The sequence below is a fragment of the Dama dama genome, chromosome 16, assembly GCF_033118175.1.
Source record: "Dama dama isolate Ldn47 chromosome 16, ASM3311817v1, whole genome shotgun sequence".
Classification (NCBI taxonomy): domain Eukaryota; kingdom Metazoa; phylum Chordata; class Mammalia; order Artiodactyla; family Cervidae; genus Dama; species Dama dama.
The window spans coordinates 36,071,965-36,089,980 of NC_083696.1; the positions used below are offsets into that span (position 1 = coordinate 36,071,965).

General features: G+C 51.0%; 1 protein-coding gene across 1 annotated transcript in view; it reads left to right on the forward strand.

The window, feature by feature from the left end:
- The window catches only part of B4GALT1 (beta-1,4-galactosyltransferase 1), a 53,596-nt gene that overhangs the window by 18,019 nt on the left and 17,561 nt on the right, over positions 1-18,016 (forward strand). The window contains exon 2 of the mRNA XM_061163827.1: positions 10,837-11,072. Within this exon, the coding sequence (XP_061019810.1) occupies positions 10,837-11,072 (236 nt within the window). The remainder of the gene's footprint in view (positions 1-10,836; positions 11,073-18,016) is intronic.

The window sequence follows — 18,016 nt, forward strand, 5'->3', positions numbered from 1 at the left end:
TATCTGTTCACTCTGCCCATGCTATCTTTTGTTTGAATGAAATACTTTTTTCCCCTTTGTTTTGTGTTTTCTCTCACCAGTACCCTTTTTCTATAACTACGTGAATACCCTTAGTCTCTCCACATTTTAAATTGTGCTGGTATGACTAAGCTCTGGTGATTCTCCACAGCAGTCTGTCTGATGACTTCTTAGCCTCTATTGAATTCTGTTAAGAATGACTTTGGGGGGGAAAAAAAAATGACTTTGCCTCTTAGAATGAAAGGTCCGCATGCAGGTATCATTCATATATTTATTCAGCAAATCCGTGTTGTAAACCCACTATGCGTTAGGCACTGTGCTGTATCACAGACAAGGTTCAGAGATGGTGAAACATGCCTGTGGCTTTTCAGAGGTAGAATAGGGATTTTTTTGCTTTTTTATTAAATTTTATTATCAGAGTATAATTGCTTTTACACTGTTGTGTTGGCTTCTGCTGTACAGCGAAGTGAATTGACTGTAAGTATGCATGTATGCCCTCCCTCTTGGGTGTCCCTCCCAGTCACCCCGCACCCCTCGCCTGGTCATCGCAGAGCCCCGGGCTGAACCCGGTTGCAGAGCAGCTTCCCATAGCTATCTCTTTTACACTTGGTAGTGCATATTTGTCAGTGCCATTCTTCCAATCTGTGCCATCCTTCCCGTCCCCCTCGTGTCCACCTGTCCGTTCTCTACTTCTGGAGTAGGGATTTGAACCTGGTCTTTCCCACTGCATTGCTTCCCTCGGAAATTGCATTTAGTTCCTATAGAACAGTGTGTCAAATTTCCACACCTTTTGTAACAAAGAAGAAGGTGCAGAGCAAAGTGCTCTCCCCTGGCATCCAGGGAGGGAAAAGTCATCAGGAGAGGAGTGGAGGGAAGTGTGGCTCCCGCCTTCCTGGGCCTGGCAGGCCCTGGGCTACCCGCTGGTGACTGGCTCCAGGCTGATAGTGTCAGACCCAGAAGAGACTGGGAGGCCGCCTCTGCCTGCAGGGGAAGGTCTTAAAATAACACCCAGGTCTGTATCATCTAATCCTTTCTGAGAAGCTCAAATCATCCCTTCCAGAAGTGCTCTAGTTCTAAGAGGAGAGAGAGACAGCCAGATCATCCTGGGGCTAACAGAATTTCCAGGCCTCCCGAGCCTTTCCTGGTAGTGATAACGGTGAGCAGGCGCAGTTTCCACAAATTCCAACGGAGGGAGGCCAGCCTGGCAGGAGAAGGGCTGGGTGAGGAGGAAGCGTGCATTTGGGCTGGAACCAAACAAAGCAGAAGTTCCTCCTGGGACAGTTTTTCCCCAGAGGACAAATGCTGGGAAGCCTGTTTACTGGGCTGTAAAAGCCTTGATCGCTGGGCACTGCTTCCTGATCTCAGGCCTTGCATCTCTGTGCCCGTAGAAACCTCCTTGGGTTACCCCAGGACAGATGTGTACTGTTAGGCCCCCAGTCCTGGGGTCTCCCAGGGCTTCCTAGTTCTCTATCCTTGTTTCTGCTGCCCACTCTGAATTTTGAACCATGACCATGTGTGTGTGGAAATACATTTGAGAAGGGTTTAGATCAGCGATGTCACATTGGGTTCACTTTTATGCTCCTTGAATCAGAATCCCCAGGAATTCTGAACCCTGCAGTTCTGAAATGGAATATACCGCTGGGCGCAGTGGAGGGAAAGCAAAGGGCCACGTGAGCTGTGATCTGCTGCCCACTGTGTAGATGCAGCCATGATCATCAGAACCTTAAAGGATTAATAAGGAGATGATAAGGATGACTTTTTTGCAAATCTTAAGTGTCCTTGCAGAAATCCATCAGGCCCTCTGGCCTTTGTGTAACACTGGGGTTAAAATATAATTGTCAAGGTCCCTCTAGCCCTAGTTTGCTAGGATTATCCAAGAGGCCTGTTTCAAGGTGGATCCTGACCCTTCAAGGTGATGGAATCTGACCTTGACTTCACTCCCTTAGGTTTAGGCCTTGGTGCCCTTGGTAATAGGATCCTGGACTAGGTGAACATCCAAGGCTTTTCTGATGATTTTACGACCCATGTTAGACTTTGAGCTTTGGAGTTATTCTCTCAAGGAACAAGTGGTATTTGGGGAAGCATCTGTTTGATGTGGCAGTGTGAGGTTTAGATGAGGAAATAGCAATATATTGTTTAGAAGATGAGGCTGTACACTACCACTGTGTCTAAAATTATAGGGCGAGAATCTGGAGGAAACTCATTTTAAAATGTAGGGTGGGGGATGTGCCTGTAGGTCTTGAATTAGGTGCTATACCTGGAAACCAACGGCATCTTTAGAGCTCAGAAGGGAGAGTTTTCTTGCCCTTGGTCACCTTGGGTGTAGGTGTGTAATTAGGACAACAGTCTAGATTCTAAAGCATCGTATAGGCAAGATGGCTCTCAATTCTGCTAACTCAGGTTCTTAGTTCATAGTTGAATGTGTTGTGGGGATCACCAACATTTGTATAGCCTGTTCTTTCAGAAACTGTTCCAAGTTCAAAAGGAATGGTATATAGCCCCTGCCCTCAATGAGACAAGGGTCTACCAGAGGAAGCAGTTAGATAGACTGGCACCCTCCTCCCAGGGGGCTTGGATGTGGGCTTGTAAAGGTTGAAACATTGGTAGGTGAAGAGTGTTCGTAGGCATCTAGAGCATGGACCAGTTGGCCTGAAGGATCCTGGAAAAGCTTTGAAATTCAAAGTTTGAACTTTGAAGGATTGTTCCCATGCCTACTTCACAAAGGTTTTTGAGATGGCATAAGAACACACACCGTTGGGAGAAGGCGAGGGTGGGATATTTAGAAAGAACAGCATCGAAACATATATATTATCAAGGGTGAAACAGATTACCAGCCCAGGTTGGATGCCTGAGACAAGTGCTCGGGGCTGGTGCACTGGGAAGACCCAGAAGGATCGGGTGGAGAGGGAGGTGGGAGGGGGGATCGGGATGGTGAACACATGTAAATCCATGGCTGATTCATGTCAATGTATGGCAAAAACCACTACAATATTGTAAAGTAATTAGCCTCCAACTAATAAAAATAAATGGAAAAAAAAAACCACACACACCGTAAAAAAGGATCAACATAAATAAAACAAGAGAAAGAGAAAATGTGGCTTAAAGAGTTAAGAGTCAGGCAGAGTTAAAATGTAGATATTCAGATGCGGCAACCCAGTACAGCCATTTCATCTGTCACTTTGCAAAAGCCACAAGCGAAACGTCGTCTGGGAGCAGCAATACGCAGTAGTTCCTGAGCATAAGTTGTTTTTCTTGGTGCTTCACTCTTCAAGAGCTTCATGGGGGTGGGAGGGAGGTGGTAGTTAGCAGGTGAGCCTGCAAACCAGCGTTCCTCAAAATATACCCTAGGGACCTATGTTAATGCTACCTAGAGTACTTGTAAAAGGCAGAGTCCTGGGCCCCAACCCCAGACCTACCAGATCAGAAGCTCTGGGCAGGAAGATCCAGGAATCTGCAATTTTACATGCTTCCCCAGATGACTGTCTATGTACTCCACAACTTGAGAACCTCTGCAGTAGATGGAAACCTCAGCAATATCTTGAAAGCACATGCAATAAAGCAAAAGCTTGGCCTTTGTGTGAAGGCTGGGTGGGAATTTAGTGGGAGAGAGACAGGTCACAAGAATAGGCAGTTCCACTGAGGTTCATTCCCGGCCAGGTCACTTTCAGTTCATATTTTGGAAGAGGTACTCAATGTGGTAATTCAGGCACGTGGCAGGGACGCTCCTCAGCACAGAGATGGATGGGCAAGCAGCTGGCCCCACTGTGTTATCTGGCTTGCCCAGCTTCCCCTCACCCTCCTGGGCTCTCTTCTGTAGACCTGCTCTGGCAGGCTTTTATTTTTTTGAGCACATACTTTGTTTTTCTACTTGCCCCCAAATGCAGGGTTCTGAGACCACAACTGTGCTCGGCTTCCTGTTGAAAAAGCGTTTCTCCCCTCAGGGTCTAACAGAGACTTGGATGATGAGTTGGCAGAAAACAAGTGGGTGTTGAAATTGTGTCCTGCATGCAGTGTGCCTGAGACCCAGCAGGCCAGCCTTTAGAGTAGATGATTCCTGTTTTCTGGTCACGGAGTTGTATGTTTTGAAGTCTTTGTTTTGGAAGACACTTCTTTACTGGGAAAGGGATGAAGAAGGTGGTGGCAGGGGAGTCACACTTCTTGTCCTCGGGTTATATTTTTAAATATTTATTGTTTGATTTTAAAGATATACCCAAACGTATAAAGAAAAGGAGCATGAACATCTGATTTAAGAAATGCTTTCCAGTACTTTGGGAGCCTTTGTGATTTGGATTTCAAAACCCAGTGAGACACGGTTACCGTGAACCATGAGCAGTCCCATCTGGCGGCTTTCTGTCCTGTGCTCCTCCATCACGTTCTCGTGTTTTCTTGTACATTCAACCTTCATCACGTTTTCTCAAGGTTTGTGGATATCCTCTTCGTTTCTTGCATTGGAGGCAGGGAGAACTGCGCACCACCCATTCGGCTCAGGTTTGCTGGCGCACTCCGTGTCCACGGCAGCCAGGTGGGCACTCATGACTCTCCTCCCGGGGTGGAGCTGAGGGGGCCAGTGGAGCCCGCTTCTTCTCTGCAGAGCTTTCCTTGGCTCTGTTCCCTGACCCCAGAGTTGACACCCCTTCCTTTGTGCCCTTTCCGCTATCCTCACCGCTGTCACGCTCGGCGTTGTGTTTGCATTGCTAGTCTCCCTCCTGGCCAAGGGCAAAGACTGCTTCTTAACCCAACCCCCACTGCGTGCGTGCCTGGCACCGACTGGCAAGTGGTGTGTGCTAACTAGCTGCACGCTTAAATGGACATGGTGCTCCAGGTCCTTGATGAAGGAAGAGGAAGAGTAAGGACCAACCTTTAGTGGTCTGAGAAGGCTTCCGAGGGGAGGTGATGTTTGAGCTGCGGCCAGGCAGCTGTTGACTTGGTGATAACGAAGTTGTTGGAGAGACGGTTTAGTGTAAGCCCCTTGCAGTAGACGGTGCTTCTCATTTCTAGTCTGCGGTCACAGGGGCCACCGTGGGTTGATAAGACCACTGCAGACAGCTGTCATTCCTGTGCCTGGGGATTTCATCGTGCCTGGTTCGGCTTCCAACCTACATCAGGTCTTTGGAAGGTTGGTCCAGAGGAAAATGGCTCACCCACAAAGAGTCCAAGGAGCAGCACAGCAGGGGAGCTGAGGGGGTGGGCTGCAGGAGGGTTGGTTTGAAGAGGGGCTGTGCCCTGTTGTTAGGTCTGAGGCTTGGCCAAGGAAGAGATTCCAACATCTCAGCTGGTTGAGTCACAAAGTTCTGGGCATTGGCTAGTTCCCGAAAATGGGAATTTCATCACTCAAGAAAAATTTTTTTAAAACTGGGGAATCCTGACCCCTGGTTGCCAAGTAAGGTGTTTTTTTTTTTTTTTTTAATTTAAATTAAAAAACAATCAATTCAACATTAAAATCCACTGTGATCCTTTCATAAAAGAAAGGGGATCTTAACATTTAATGAGTAAGAAATACTTCCTCTTGGAAGAACGGGCATTCTGATATATTGATTTCTTTGAGCTTAATGAAGGACCACCTACATTATCTTTTGTTGTTGTTCAGTCGCTCAGTTGTATTGCGACATGGACTGTAGCCCCTACCAGGCTCCTCTGTCCATGGAATTTTCCAGGCAAGAGTACTGGAGTAGGCTGCTGTTTCCTTCTCCAGGGGATCTTCGCCACCCAAGAACCTGCGTCTCCTGTGGCTCCTGCTTTGCAGGCAGAGTCTTTACCACTGAGCCCCCTGGGAAGCCCCACATAGCCCTTACGTTAACCGTTTTGTCTCGGGCTGGTGAACCGTTGTCATCACCCCGCTTCAGGCCGAGGACTGTCTTGACCAATCGGCTGGTCAGTTGGGAAGCCGTAACTGGATGTTCCAGCCTCTTTGGCTGAGACCTGAGGAGTGAACCAGTGGCTTGGCTGGCAGGGGTGGCAGGGCGTCCATGCTGGGCTGGCTCTTGATCTGCAGGGCCTCTGACGGAGGGGCGCGTATGTGTTTGGGTTTGCTGTGCCGGGCTAGGAAGCAGTGGAATTTGTCTGAGTTGAGCTCGCACATTGAAGTTATTGAGCGACTTACACGCAAGGCCGTGACCTGGACTCCCAGCTGAGAGGCCCACGTGGCGGAGCTTTAGCAGGAGGAGCTGAGGACAGGCTCACATCTGCTCATCTGCTTACGTAACCCTGCCTCCCAGCTCTCAGAGCCAAGAAAACACACAAGCCGACCCAGCGGGGCCAAGGGTTTGTGGTAGCACCGCCATGCGCCACCCAGCAAGGGGGCCTTGGCTCAGCCTTCTGCTCCTCCCCGCGCCTCTGCCCGAGGCCCCCACGCTGTCTCTGAGACTGGCTGGCCAGTCCACGAGGCTCCAGGCAGAGCTGGTCACTGCCCTCCTGGAGTCTGAGCGCTTAGACTTTGTCATCAGGTCAGAGCCACGTGTGCTGCCCAGGACGGCCCCTGCCGCATGGCGGGAGGTATGCAGGGCACGTGGGGAGGCTTCCTCCCTGGCGCCAGACCCAGGAAGGCATCCGGCTCCAGGTCGGGAGCCTCCGTGACTGCCGAGCCCTGACCCATCTCGGGGTTGTGAGCTGGAGGGTTCTCAGAGCACTGGCAGCTTCGAGGCGGGAAGGTGGGGGAAAGAATTGTCAGATTGGGCAGAAAGGGCCGGGGTTCACTCTTCCCATCCGTGTAGGAGACACGGCAGGGCTGTGAGAGGGGCAGAGGGAGGAGCAGCGAGTGGGAAGAGGCTGTTTGGTGATCAAGCTCTGCGCGCAGCCGCTGGGACAGCCAGTCCCTTAGACAGCCTTGAGCCAGCGTAGTTTTCACATGGGTCCTGCCCTTTTCGGCAGGGAGGGCCTCGAGGTCAGGAACCTTTGTGTCCATCCCATCATCACCTCCGACCTCCCCGACCCGCTTCACAGTGGATGTCCAGAAAGTATTGGTTGAAACGAATGGAAAGTAGCCTTGGCACACCACAGGAAATGTTTACATTAAACAAACACTTCAGAAAAGACTCTGGCTTGATGCTTGAGTAGGTTCCCATGGATGGGTGGTCACATGCTATTAATACCTCGTGTGTGTGTGTGCATGCGTGTGCGCACACTCTGGGATTAAAGGAAGGGGAGCGAGGCTGTCAGCTCCCATAACTGGGTGGATAGTGTTATCAGTTGCTGAAGGAACTCTGGAGCAGAAGCTGGTTGGCCCGTGGTGGTGGTGGTTGGTGGAAGTGATGAGGTTAATGAACACTTGTTCATTTGAGTTCCAACCCCTGGAATTTGCAACTGGAAACCAGTATCCTGGGAATGGATGGTCGTCACCCAAAGATCATCCAGCAAGTCACTGGCAGAGCTGAGCTAGGGCCGAGGCAGCCTTTTCCTGACCAGACCAGGAAACTCTGCCTCACCGCTGTCTTCCTAGAGCCGCCGAAGGGACGAGATTAAGATGCTTTAAGCCTGCAGGTGTCTGCTCCAGGGAGGCCACACAGCCCAAGTGTAAAATACCTCTTTCCTGGGTTGGTTTCAGAAGTTGTGAGAAAGTTGGTAGAGTGACAGTCCAGATGCCCTTTGGGTTCCCGAAAATGAAGATATGTTTAGCATATCTTCATATGAAACATGAAGGTTCACAGCCTTCATATTTAGCAGGCTGTGGATGGAGTGCAGATGTCATGGGGCCTTCTGAAGTGAGAAGAACCTGAGCACCGATCTTTTCTTCGTGTTTTTCACAAGTGCCCTGTGCAGCAGGACCTCCCAGAAGGCTGTGCCCACGGCTGCGGAGTCGAGCAAACCCAGGCCTGTGGGACCTCGTGGGAAAGGGCTACTACCTCCCCGAAGGCCCCAAGCTTGTGAAGATGCACAGGCTGGCCCCGTCTGCTCCCCACCACCCATCTTGTCCAGAAAGAACTGCTTGGGCTGCTTGTTATTTACATGGGTCATTCCTGAGATCTGACAAGTCAGACTCCTTAGGGCAGAGGCCTGGGATTCCATATTTTTACTGATTGCCTCACTTGATTTTGATGATCAGTGTGGAGAAAATGGTCATGCCGACCCCTTACTTAGCTCTAAGGCTTAGGACCTACTCACTGGAGGGCACCATGGGAGTTTGGAGCTGGGGCAACAGGCAGTCATGGGAGGGGCTGGTGTCTGCGAGGCCTCTGTTCTTCCAGAGACCATGTGCACGGTCAGGGAGAGACCAGGGCTTTTCGGTTTGGTTTTGTTGCACAGAGGCTTTGCTGCTGCCTGAGAGCTTTCTCTAGTTGTGGTGAGCAGGGGCTTCTCATTGCAATGGTTTCTCTTGTTCCAGAGCACAGGCTCAGCAGTTGTGCTGCGTGGGTTTAGCTGCTCCACGGCATGTGGAATCTTCCTGGACCAGGGATCAAACCCATGTCTCCTGCATTGGCAGGTGGATCCACATCTACTGTGCCACAAGGGAAGTCTGAGACCAGGGCTTTAGATCCCTAAAGATCCCCTTCTGCCCTGTGGGAAGGAGTAGAGATAAAGGACAAGGCCAGATTGGGGCTTCAGTTTGAAGATTCTGGTCTCTCAGTGCCATTAGAGGAAAGAGGGAAGGGCATTTCTGGCAGAGGGGAAAGTGTGGGCACAGACACAGTTTATAGGGGCAGGAAGGGAGGGGGAGCTAAGAAGCTTAACCATACAGTGGTCCAAGATCATGGCCTTAGAGCCATCAGAGGGTTTTAGCAGGAAAATGATAGGATCAAAGCTGTGTCTCAGAAGAAAATGGACTACTCGGGGCAGGTCCTGTGAGGACGTACCTGGGTCGGTGTCAGAGGGAGGGAAGGGGTGAGGAGTCCCAGGGATCTAGGAGAGGTGAGAGGAAGGTTCACACCTGCTGACAGGCCAGAGGAGTTGGGCTGCCGCATCTCGGGAGAGTGAGTGATCCATGAAGACAAGAGGTGCTCGGACAGTCACATGCTATTGACAAGCCGGCAGGGCGACAGAGGGCCACGCGTTGGCCCCGGGTGGTCCTCACCAGCATGTTTCAGGTGAACTCACTCTGAGCTCGAGATCAGGGTCTGGCCTCTGTTCTGTTGTGGGTCATTTCCTTTCTTTGTTCCCGTGGATGGTTTGCTCCACAGGTGAAGTTGGTTAGGCTAGAGTAATGGTTCCCAAAGCATGTTCACTGATAAAATGGTTCTGTGGCTAAGTAAGTTTAGAAAGTGGTGGGTTAGATAAAGTGAGTGGGGTTTCTTTCTCTTTTTTAAAACATTTATTTGTTTATTTGGCTGCTCTAGGTCTTCCTTGTAGCACCCAGAGTCTTTGATCTTCATTGCAGCACGTGGGATCTTTAGTCGCATCCTGGGAACTCTGAGTTGTGGTATGTGGGAGCTAGTTTCCAGACCAGGGATCGAAGCGGGACCCCCTACATTGGAAGCGCAGAGTCTTAGCCAGTGGACCTCCAGGGAAGTCCCTGAATGGGGTTTCTTGACTGCACAGCTCCTCAGAGCTTTTGGTGTGCATTATGACCTTCCAGAAGCAAGATTTAGTTTGCGGCAGTCCCAGGCTTCTTTGCCCAGGGGAACCTGTTTTTCCATTGAGCATCTTACTGGGACTAGTGCTTCCTGGAATCCACTTTGAGAAAGTCTGGCCGACCGGGAATACTGGAGACCCGGTTTGAAATGTTGACTCTGTCCGTCATCCCCTGTCTGTCCCTGGGCCTGTCCTCTCTCCTGCCCTGCCCTTGTGTGCTGTGGCAGGGGCAGTCCTCAGACTCGGAATCTTCTCTTGACTCCACCTGTTTCTACTTAGGAGGCAGGGATGTTCATGCCTGTATCTGGATCTTGACCTTGACCTTTTCCTCTCCTCCTAACCTTCCTCTACCTCAGAATCCACCATCTGGGTCTCATCAGTTTTTCTGCTAAGCCCCGAGCTCTCTTACTTTTATGTGCTATACTTAGTCGCTCAGTCGTGTCTGATTCTTGGCGACCCCATGGATGGTAGCCTGCCAGGCTCTGTCCATGAGGATTCTCTAGGCAAGAATACTGGAGTGGGTTGCCATGCCCTCCTCCAGGGGATCTTCCCAATCCAGGGATCGAACCCAGGTCTCACTCATTGCAGGGGGAGTCTTTGCCATCTGAGGCACCAGGGAACTTAATTCTCTCATTTGGAGCCATGTTCTTCCAGGACAGAATCTTTGTGGAGTCTTCCCCAACTTTTCCTCCCTTCTTCATCCCCTAACTTATTCTAAGTGTTCTCCTTTGGTGTTCTTTCTGGCTGTTCCTTCTCTGTTTCCCCAGATCCTCCAGCCCCTCTCCCTCGAGTTTGTTTCATTCATGCATCATATCCCTTCCCCAGACATGGGTAACCACTCGCTGCTGCCTTCTGACTTCAGGCCGATTTCCTCAACACACACTCACGCTTCCCTTCCAACTAGGTTAGGTTCAGAGAGATGATGTAAGTTGTTTGTCCAAGGCCACACAGCTGGGAGGTGGCAGAGTTAAGTTTCAACGTCAGGATTTCTGAGAAGTGCTTTCTCAACCGTGCTCTCTGATCCTTACAACAGCTTTTCCGGAAGTCTGAGCAAGAATTACTCCATTTCCATTTTTCAGTTGAGCCACGTAAGAGTTTGAGTGGGTCCTGGGGATAGGAGAGTGCTTCAGAGGGTGCCCAGCTGTCTGGGTTTGCTGGGGGCTGAAAGGTTTTCCGAGATGGTTGGTCACACTGGTGCTGGACATGGTACCTAGGTGCTCGGCCTGAGCCTTTTCCACGGCCACGCTGCCTCCCCAGGGGTGGCTTCCTGGGGCAGTCCTGGAGCCTGATGTCTTCTCCTTTCCCCCACCTCTTTAGTCGGCCCCATGCTGATTGAGTTTAACATACCTGTGGACCTGAAGCTTGTGGAGCAGCAGAACCCGAAGGTGAAGTTGGGTGGTCGCTACGCCCCCACGGACTGCATCTCTCCTCACAAGGTGGCCATCATCATTCCATTCCGCAACCGGCAGGAACACCTCAAGTACTGGCTATATTACTTGCACCCAATCCTACAGCGTCAGCAGTTAGACTATGGCATCTATGTTGTCAACCAGGTGAGGTCTGGGGGGATGGAGGGAGGGAGGGAAGGCGTGTATGTATATATGTTGTGTGTGTGTGTGCGCGTGTGCGCACACACTTATGTACTCAAATATATGAGTAATGAGGGGTGAAGGAATAGAAATAATTTTTTAGACATATGGCATTTTGAAATTCTACCATTACCACCTTCAGGTGCAAATGAGCTAAATGCTGTATAGTTCCCCCTGCCCCCACCCAAGAATTTAACTTTGGTATTTCAAGGTTAGCCTGAATACTTAAATTCCCATCTTTAGACTATAACCTCCCAGGTGGAATAACACATCTAACTTATCTGTCTACTAAATTCCATTGAAATTCCTTTGAAGAGACAGAGTGTATACATTTCCATTTCTAAAAGGCCCAGTGTCCGTTTCATTTCAAGATCAACTATGGATCTGATTGTAGTAAGTTAGTTTGAATAGAAAGATTATTAGCAGCTGACAGCTTCCATCAAAACTGAGGGACTTTGTGAGCCTTCCTTGGACCAGAAGAAAAGCTAGAAACAGCAATGTGTCCATCACGCATTTCTGAACACTGCCAGGACAAAGCAGAGAGATGCTAAAGAAACGACAAAGTTTCCTGGTTCTACCTGTCCTGAAGCCTCCATCCTCGTTTATGGCAAGGAGGACCCTTCCAGGGAACAATTTGCTAATAATCTCAAGAACTAAATCTCAAGGTGGGAGAACAGGTGGCAGGCAAAACCTCTCAAGGCTGTTGGAGGGCCTTGTCCAAGTGAGGCACAGACCAAGGTCCCAGGAAAATCTGCTTGTAAGATAGCCAGACAGTTGGGCTTTATCATGGAAGAATATTTGTATTATGTAAGAGAGAATAGGTATATGCGCTGCAAAATCCAAGCCACTTCAATCCAACAAGTATTTGTTTAAAAAAAGCCCTGCCGTCAAGGAACACTTATCTGATGCCAGTGTACACGTGTTGATCATGGCAGGATTCAGGAGCCCGTGATTATAAAGCAGTGGCTTTGAGCGCCTGGAAGAGGAAGCCACGGTTACCAGGCCAGCAGGGATTACTAAGCACAAGCCGCGCCAGCTGCCTCTCCTTTCCGTCATTGATAATTGTTATACCGGTGGATGAGACACCATGGCAGATTGTATTCATCAAGGTGTCTAATAGCCTCCCACAAATCTGCCTGAACAGAAGTTAGACAGCTGCGGTCTGGGTGGCATATAAACTATATAGATTAAAATACATACTTGAGTAGAGTGTTAAAGAGAGTTAGTGATGATGCCAAGTGTTTGAATTTAGGTGACTCTGGTCAAGGAAGACTTGGGGGCGGGAGTGGAGAATGCTAATGTATAGAAAGGTTGTATTTTAGGTAAATGTGAGATTGCCCCATTCACTTATAAAGTCAAACATACATTGGACCGGTAAAATTTAGCCGCTGTCCTAAGTTCCTATGGCAGGATTTATATAGATAGTACCCAAGTTTCAAACAACAGATTTCAACATGTCTTACACCAGCTATTTCCTCCTGCTTGCCCCAGTCCAGGCTGGTAGAACAATAAATAGGCAAGCCAGCTTGGACCAGCGGTACCACTGTGCTGGCTCACAACTGTCACTGCCCAAGACGGGACTTCTCATGTGTGCTCTCCGAAATGGGGATCTGAGGTCACGTGCATTTGAGAGATGCTGGGGACAGCGTGAAGCAGGCTTTGTTCCTGCAGAGCCTTCAGTGTCCTGGTGTACATGACAGCCTCCAGAGGGAACTCGGCACGTTTCCTGAGCTCATCTGACTGGAGGAACCTCCTTCCAAGAACCATCTCAAGTGACAACTATTCCGTGAATTAAACGTTGGGGGAAAGCAGGCCTCCTCCCACCTCCTCACTTTCCCTAGGATGCTGAGAAACACCCCCAACTCCTGTCTTCTCCCACATGTATCTCAGCATCGGAAAGATTTTATTTTTCATTTTTCAAACATTTACATCTCTCTTTTTTTTACCCCCCTCTAGTCTGATCAGTATAATCATCTCCCCCTCACCCTCCCCCACCACCCCTACCCTCTGCCCTAGTCCATGTCTTTTCATTTCTTCATCTTTTTCTACTCTTCCAAGGGTTAACTTTCTGCCTTGAGAAAATCATTTCCTTTATCTCCCTCTCCCCCAGCTAATCTTTCTTCTGCTCCAGCTCCACCCTGATTATTTCTTTGGGAAAATGTGATCTGACTTCCAGGTAACCAAGTCATAAAGAAACCTGAAGTTGCCCCTGCCTTTCCAGCAAAGAATATCTTGTATGGTATCTATAAGAAACGCATAATAAGGTGATGATAGGAAAACCCAAGCCTTGAAAGAGGTGGGAGGGGAAACATTTGGAACATGCCCTCTCTACAACTTAGGACCTTCCCGTGTTCCCTGTGTTACTGTTAGATGCTCTGGTTCAGAGCATCTGGCTTGGGTTTTGTGAACCATTTGTTGAGCAGCTAGCTAGGCCTCTCAGCGTCTTCCTGTCTCAGACACCCTGCTGTCATCTTGACACTTCACTCACTGCCCCCGCCCCAACACACACACACCCAATTTAAGAAGAGAAAGTGCCTAAAATAGGAAGGGCCCCTGAGACATCTAGCCCTCAGGTTCTCAGGCAGGTTTTTAAGAACAAAACCTCCCCCTGCCATGTTGAAATGCTGCCTAGCCCTGCATCCACAGTGGGTCACACTGAGTCACAGCATGTTTTACCTGAAGTGGGGGCTGTGTCCCCACCTCTATCCCTGACTTCCCCTTCATTCTTTGCCGGGATTCACCTGTACCCCTGAGGCACAAAACAGAGAGTTCTGTTCTCATCTGTTTTGCTGATGAGGAAGCTGAGGCTCAGGGACGGGGGGAAGGGACTGGTAGGAAGGCACATAAGCCACAGTAGGGCTGCAGCTCCGAGCCCAGCCCTGTGCCCTAGCGCCCTCTCAGCACATTAGAACCAGTTCCCTCCTCAAGGGCACTTAGTCCCTCCTCCTCAGAGCTGGGCGTCCAGGACTGGCAGTGAGCTCCAGGCTCAGCCTGCCTGGGTGCCGGCTCTGCCCTTTCCCAGCTCGGTGACCTTGGACTCCAGTCCTTCACACCTCCGTTTCCTCATGCATGGGAGGGGAAGGCTTCAGTCCTTCGCACACACGGGACGGGGCTGTGACGCACGCACCTGGCACACGGGGAACCCTCCGTAAACATTAGCTGCTTTGAGTTCCTTCTCCCCCCGCGCCCCACCGCCCCACTTCTTCCTGCCTGTTTTCTCTGCCCAGGACTATAGTGAGAAACTCTGTACTGTTCTCCCTGCTTCCTGTTTCACCCCCGCTCAGTACAAGTATTGAGACCCTCCCTCCCATTCTTGGGTTCTCCGTGGGAGCAGAAGGTCGTGGACTTAGGGACCACGGCCCACCTGCCAGCTTCTTCAGAGTAGGGCTGTGTCTCGGGATCCACCCACAGGGGTGAGCTCTCATGGGCTTCCTTGGCTCCTACCCCACCCATACGCAGCTATTGACCACTTTCTTTTGGTTTAGTCCCCTCCGATCACCATAGTAACTTGCGTCTCACAATAAGCGGGGTGGAGGGTTGAGTGAACCCGAAGAAGCGGCAGCATTGCCGTCTGTTCTCCATGCCCGGCCCTGCTCCTGCCTTCGCACACCGGCACCTGGACATCCTGTTAGGGTTCTGGGAGGTCCAGCCTTTCAGAGCCAAGGGTGCTGCTCTGAGGCTCGGATATCCTACCTGAGGTCCAGCGCAGGTGCAGAGGAGGACACTAAGATATTTTAGCAGATGGATGAGAGGTGGGGTGCACACCTCACTTCCTTGTACTTTCATTGAGAAAGGAAACTATAAAACCACCAAGGGCAAAGGGAAGGCAGATCACCATCTGGCAGCACTAACTCTAATAAGACGTACAGGATGTTTGTGACATCAGCCACCAGGGGAATTACCAAACGGGTGACACGTGCAAGTGGGTTCCTAGTAGCCGTGGCAGCACCTTGCCCCAGGAGCAGGGCCCAGGATCCGTCTCTGCTTCTGTTTGGAGGTCTTCTGGGGCCTCTGCTCTGACTCAGATTTTCTAGCTCCAGCCACGACATGACCTCTCTAAACTCCACCATGTCCTCACCCACAGGCGAGGGTCTGAAGGGCACGGGAGCCTGAGCTTGGCACCCTGACCGAGACCTGCCGCCACTTCCCCTCAGGCCTCCTTCACACGCCACCCTGGACTCACCACCATCCCCGAGACACGCTCCCTCCTGGACCTCCGCGCATGCTGCACCAAACACGTCCACCCTGCGTGCCTCCCTTCCCTCCCCTGTTGCTTTCTTTCTGGCCACCGTGGAAGGCCCTCCCCTTACCTCTGCAAAGGCCTGGCGTGGAGCTGTGCTGCCTTCTCCTTCCAGGCTGCTTCCAAGCCGTATAGCGCTTTCTAGTGCGGGCAGAGGAGTGTTTGCCTGTGTGCGGGCTCTCCCCGCCCCTGCGGCCCCGAGACGCACATCCCTCAGGCCTGACTCCCTTGTCTCTCTGACCACCAGGCTCCGTGCACCGTGCACGGTTAGGGTGTGGAGCCAGAGCTGCTTCCTGTGGCTCCACCCGCTCTCAGGACAGGACCCCTTGCTGTTGGCTCTCTGGCAAGTGAGAACCTGAGAAGTGAAGCCTCCTTTCCCCTCCAGGCCAGGTCATGACCCCCCTGGGAACCTGCATGGCCTTCTCCCCTCCGCCCCCTCAAAGCTTCCTGCCCAGCAGAGACTCTACTTTAGCCCTGTGGTGGTTGATGGTCATAATACATGATGGTCTTTTGGACTGAGCCTCTTTCACGGTCTCAAAGTTTGAGTTTTGACCCTGACAGCCCCCAGTGAGGCAGTGGGTACCCCCCCTGCACACCATTCCTGCTGAGGGAAGACTCCCAGAGGGGAGCAGCTTGCTGGGGGTCCCCCCATGCCCGGGCAGCAGAGCCAGGACAGAAATGACCTGCAGCCCCTGGAATGCCTCACCTTGCCACGTGTCTGTTCCTCACTGAGGAGCAGCTCCGTTTCCATTTGGCAGTCTCCCCTGTGAGTCCCACTGGGTCCCGAGAAGAGGACAGTGGCTTGGGAGTCGCAGCCTCAGAACCCCCGGGAGGCTGGCCCAGTTGTCATGGTTACGGGTAAAACCTGGCCTGAACGGAGGCCCCAGCTCCCATCAGAAGAGTCTCCGTCCAGCTTTTGAGTTTTTTCCCTCTTCCTTCTCATCTCTGCACAGTCGTGAGGTGCTTCTAAGCTGCTTGTCTGAGACCAGGAGTGGGCAGGTTTGGAGACAGCACCCTCAGTGAGTGAGAGCCTCTGTTCCCCTCCTTGGCTGCTCACCTCTGTTCCTGGGCCAGACAGCTGGTTCCTAAATGAGGCCAAGACAGTTAGAGTGAAGCAGGCTCGTGCGTCCGCCCGGCTGCAGAGGACAGCTGCCTGGGCCTGAGGCCGCCCCCCGCCCCGGGTTGGTTTCCATCTTGATTGTGTCTGTTTGCCACCCGCCTCCTGGCCTTGTTTCCTGCCTGAGCTGTCAGCACCCAGATTGAGGTATGCAGGAGCAGGGCTGGGGAGGGGTGGGACCGGCCCCATTCTGCAGCAGCCCCTTTCTCTGGGCCCTGGGACCTCTTGTGGGACGGCTGTAGATATCTGCATCCCATCGCTGCTCACCTGCTGCCCCAGTGACTGGTCGTTTCCTTTGCTGTGTGTTTCCCCTTGCTCTGTCTGTGGCTGGCTCCAGCCTCCAGGGATCATGTTGAAGCAGCACTTCCAAGCACTTGCCTGAGCTGGTGAATTGCCTCCCTGGGCATTGTGCTGGGAAATGTCATTCCCCCATGACTTTGTGATGGGGACTGACCACTTACTAGGAATGTGCCTCTGCCTTGGAACCAGGGTGGCCACAGCCCAGACCCTTGCCTCTCTTCCTTACGTCTCTCCCTTGCAGCCATCCTTGTCTCTTTTTTCTTTTTTTCCTTCTAGTGGGGGCCTTTTGCTTTTCCTTGTTAATCCTGTTTGTAGCAAAGCAAGCTGAAGGAGGACCTCCTCTCTGTGATCTGCTTCTTGCTCTCCACCTACTCCTCTTCTGTGCCCTTCACCTCCTAGAGAGAGAGAGAGGAATGCCGACCTTACTGCTGCTGCGACTGCTGCCGCCACTGACGCCACCCTGGTAATGTCCACGTGCCCCCAAATCCAGTCCAGAGCCCAGGCCCTGCTGCACAGGGGGAAGCTGTGTAAATGGTCCCGAGCATGTGCTACCCTGGGCCCTGGGGTTTCCCAGGCAGGGCCATGGCCCCTGTGGGCTCACTCAGAAATGCTGAGGTTGGTGGGAGCCTGCCTATCGTGCAAAGGTCAAAGAGACTTTGCATTAAAATCAAGCCGGAGTTGAGCTCATATTGTATGTGTGTATACTTTTGTACCTTGCTTTTTTTCCTTAAATTCTGTATCATCAACATCTGCCCATGTTATTTCATAGTCTTCATAATCATCACTTTCCATGCCTTCATAATAGTTGAGCGTGTAGTTCTACCGTAATTAGTGTAGACATTCCTCTGTTAGAAGGCATTTAGGTAATTTTCACTTTCTCAGTAGTGTAAATAAGACTGTAATGAACATCTTCCAGTTTGTGGCTTATTCTGTGCTTGCCTCTTCCATATGTAGATTTATTTCCCTAGGTTAGATTTTCAGATACAAGACTGGGTTCAGAAATGATGTAAACATTTTTATGGTTTGTAATATAAGTGGCCAAATTGCTTTCTTGAAAATGAAGCCTTTATCTTCTGAGTGTTTTTCTGCAGAAAATCTCATCTCAGTGCCTTAGGCCCTGGGAGAGAGGCAGGCACCCTGCTGTAGAACTGAAGTTTTAAAATTATTTTCTGTGTTTACGTTGCCCAGAGTCCTTGCTTGGCTGTTCTATCAGCTCTGTTCTCTCTGAAGGCACCTTGTGGCTCTGACCTG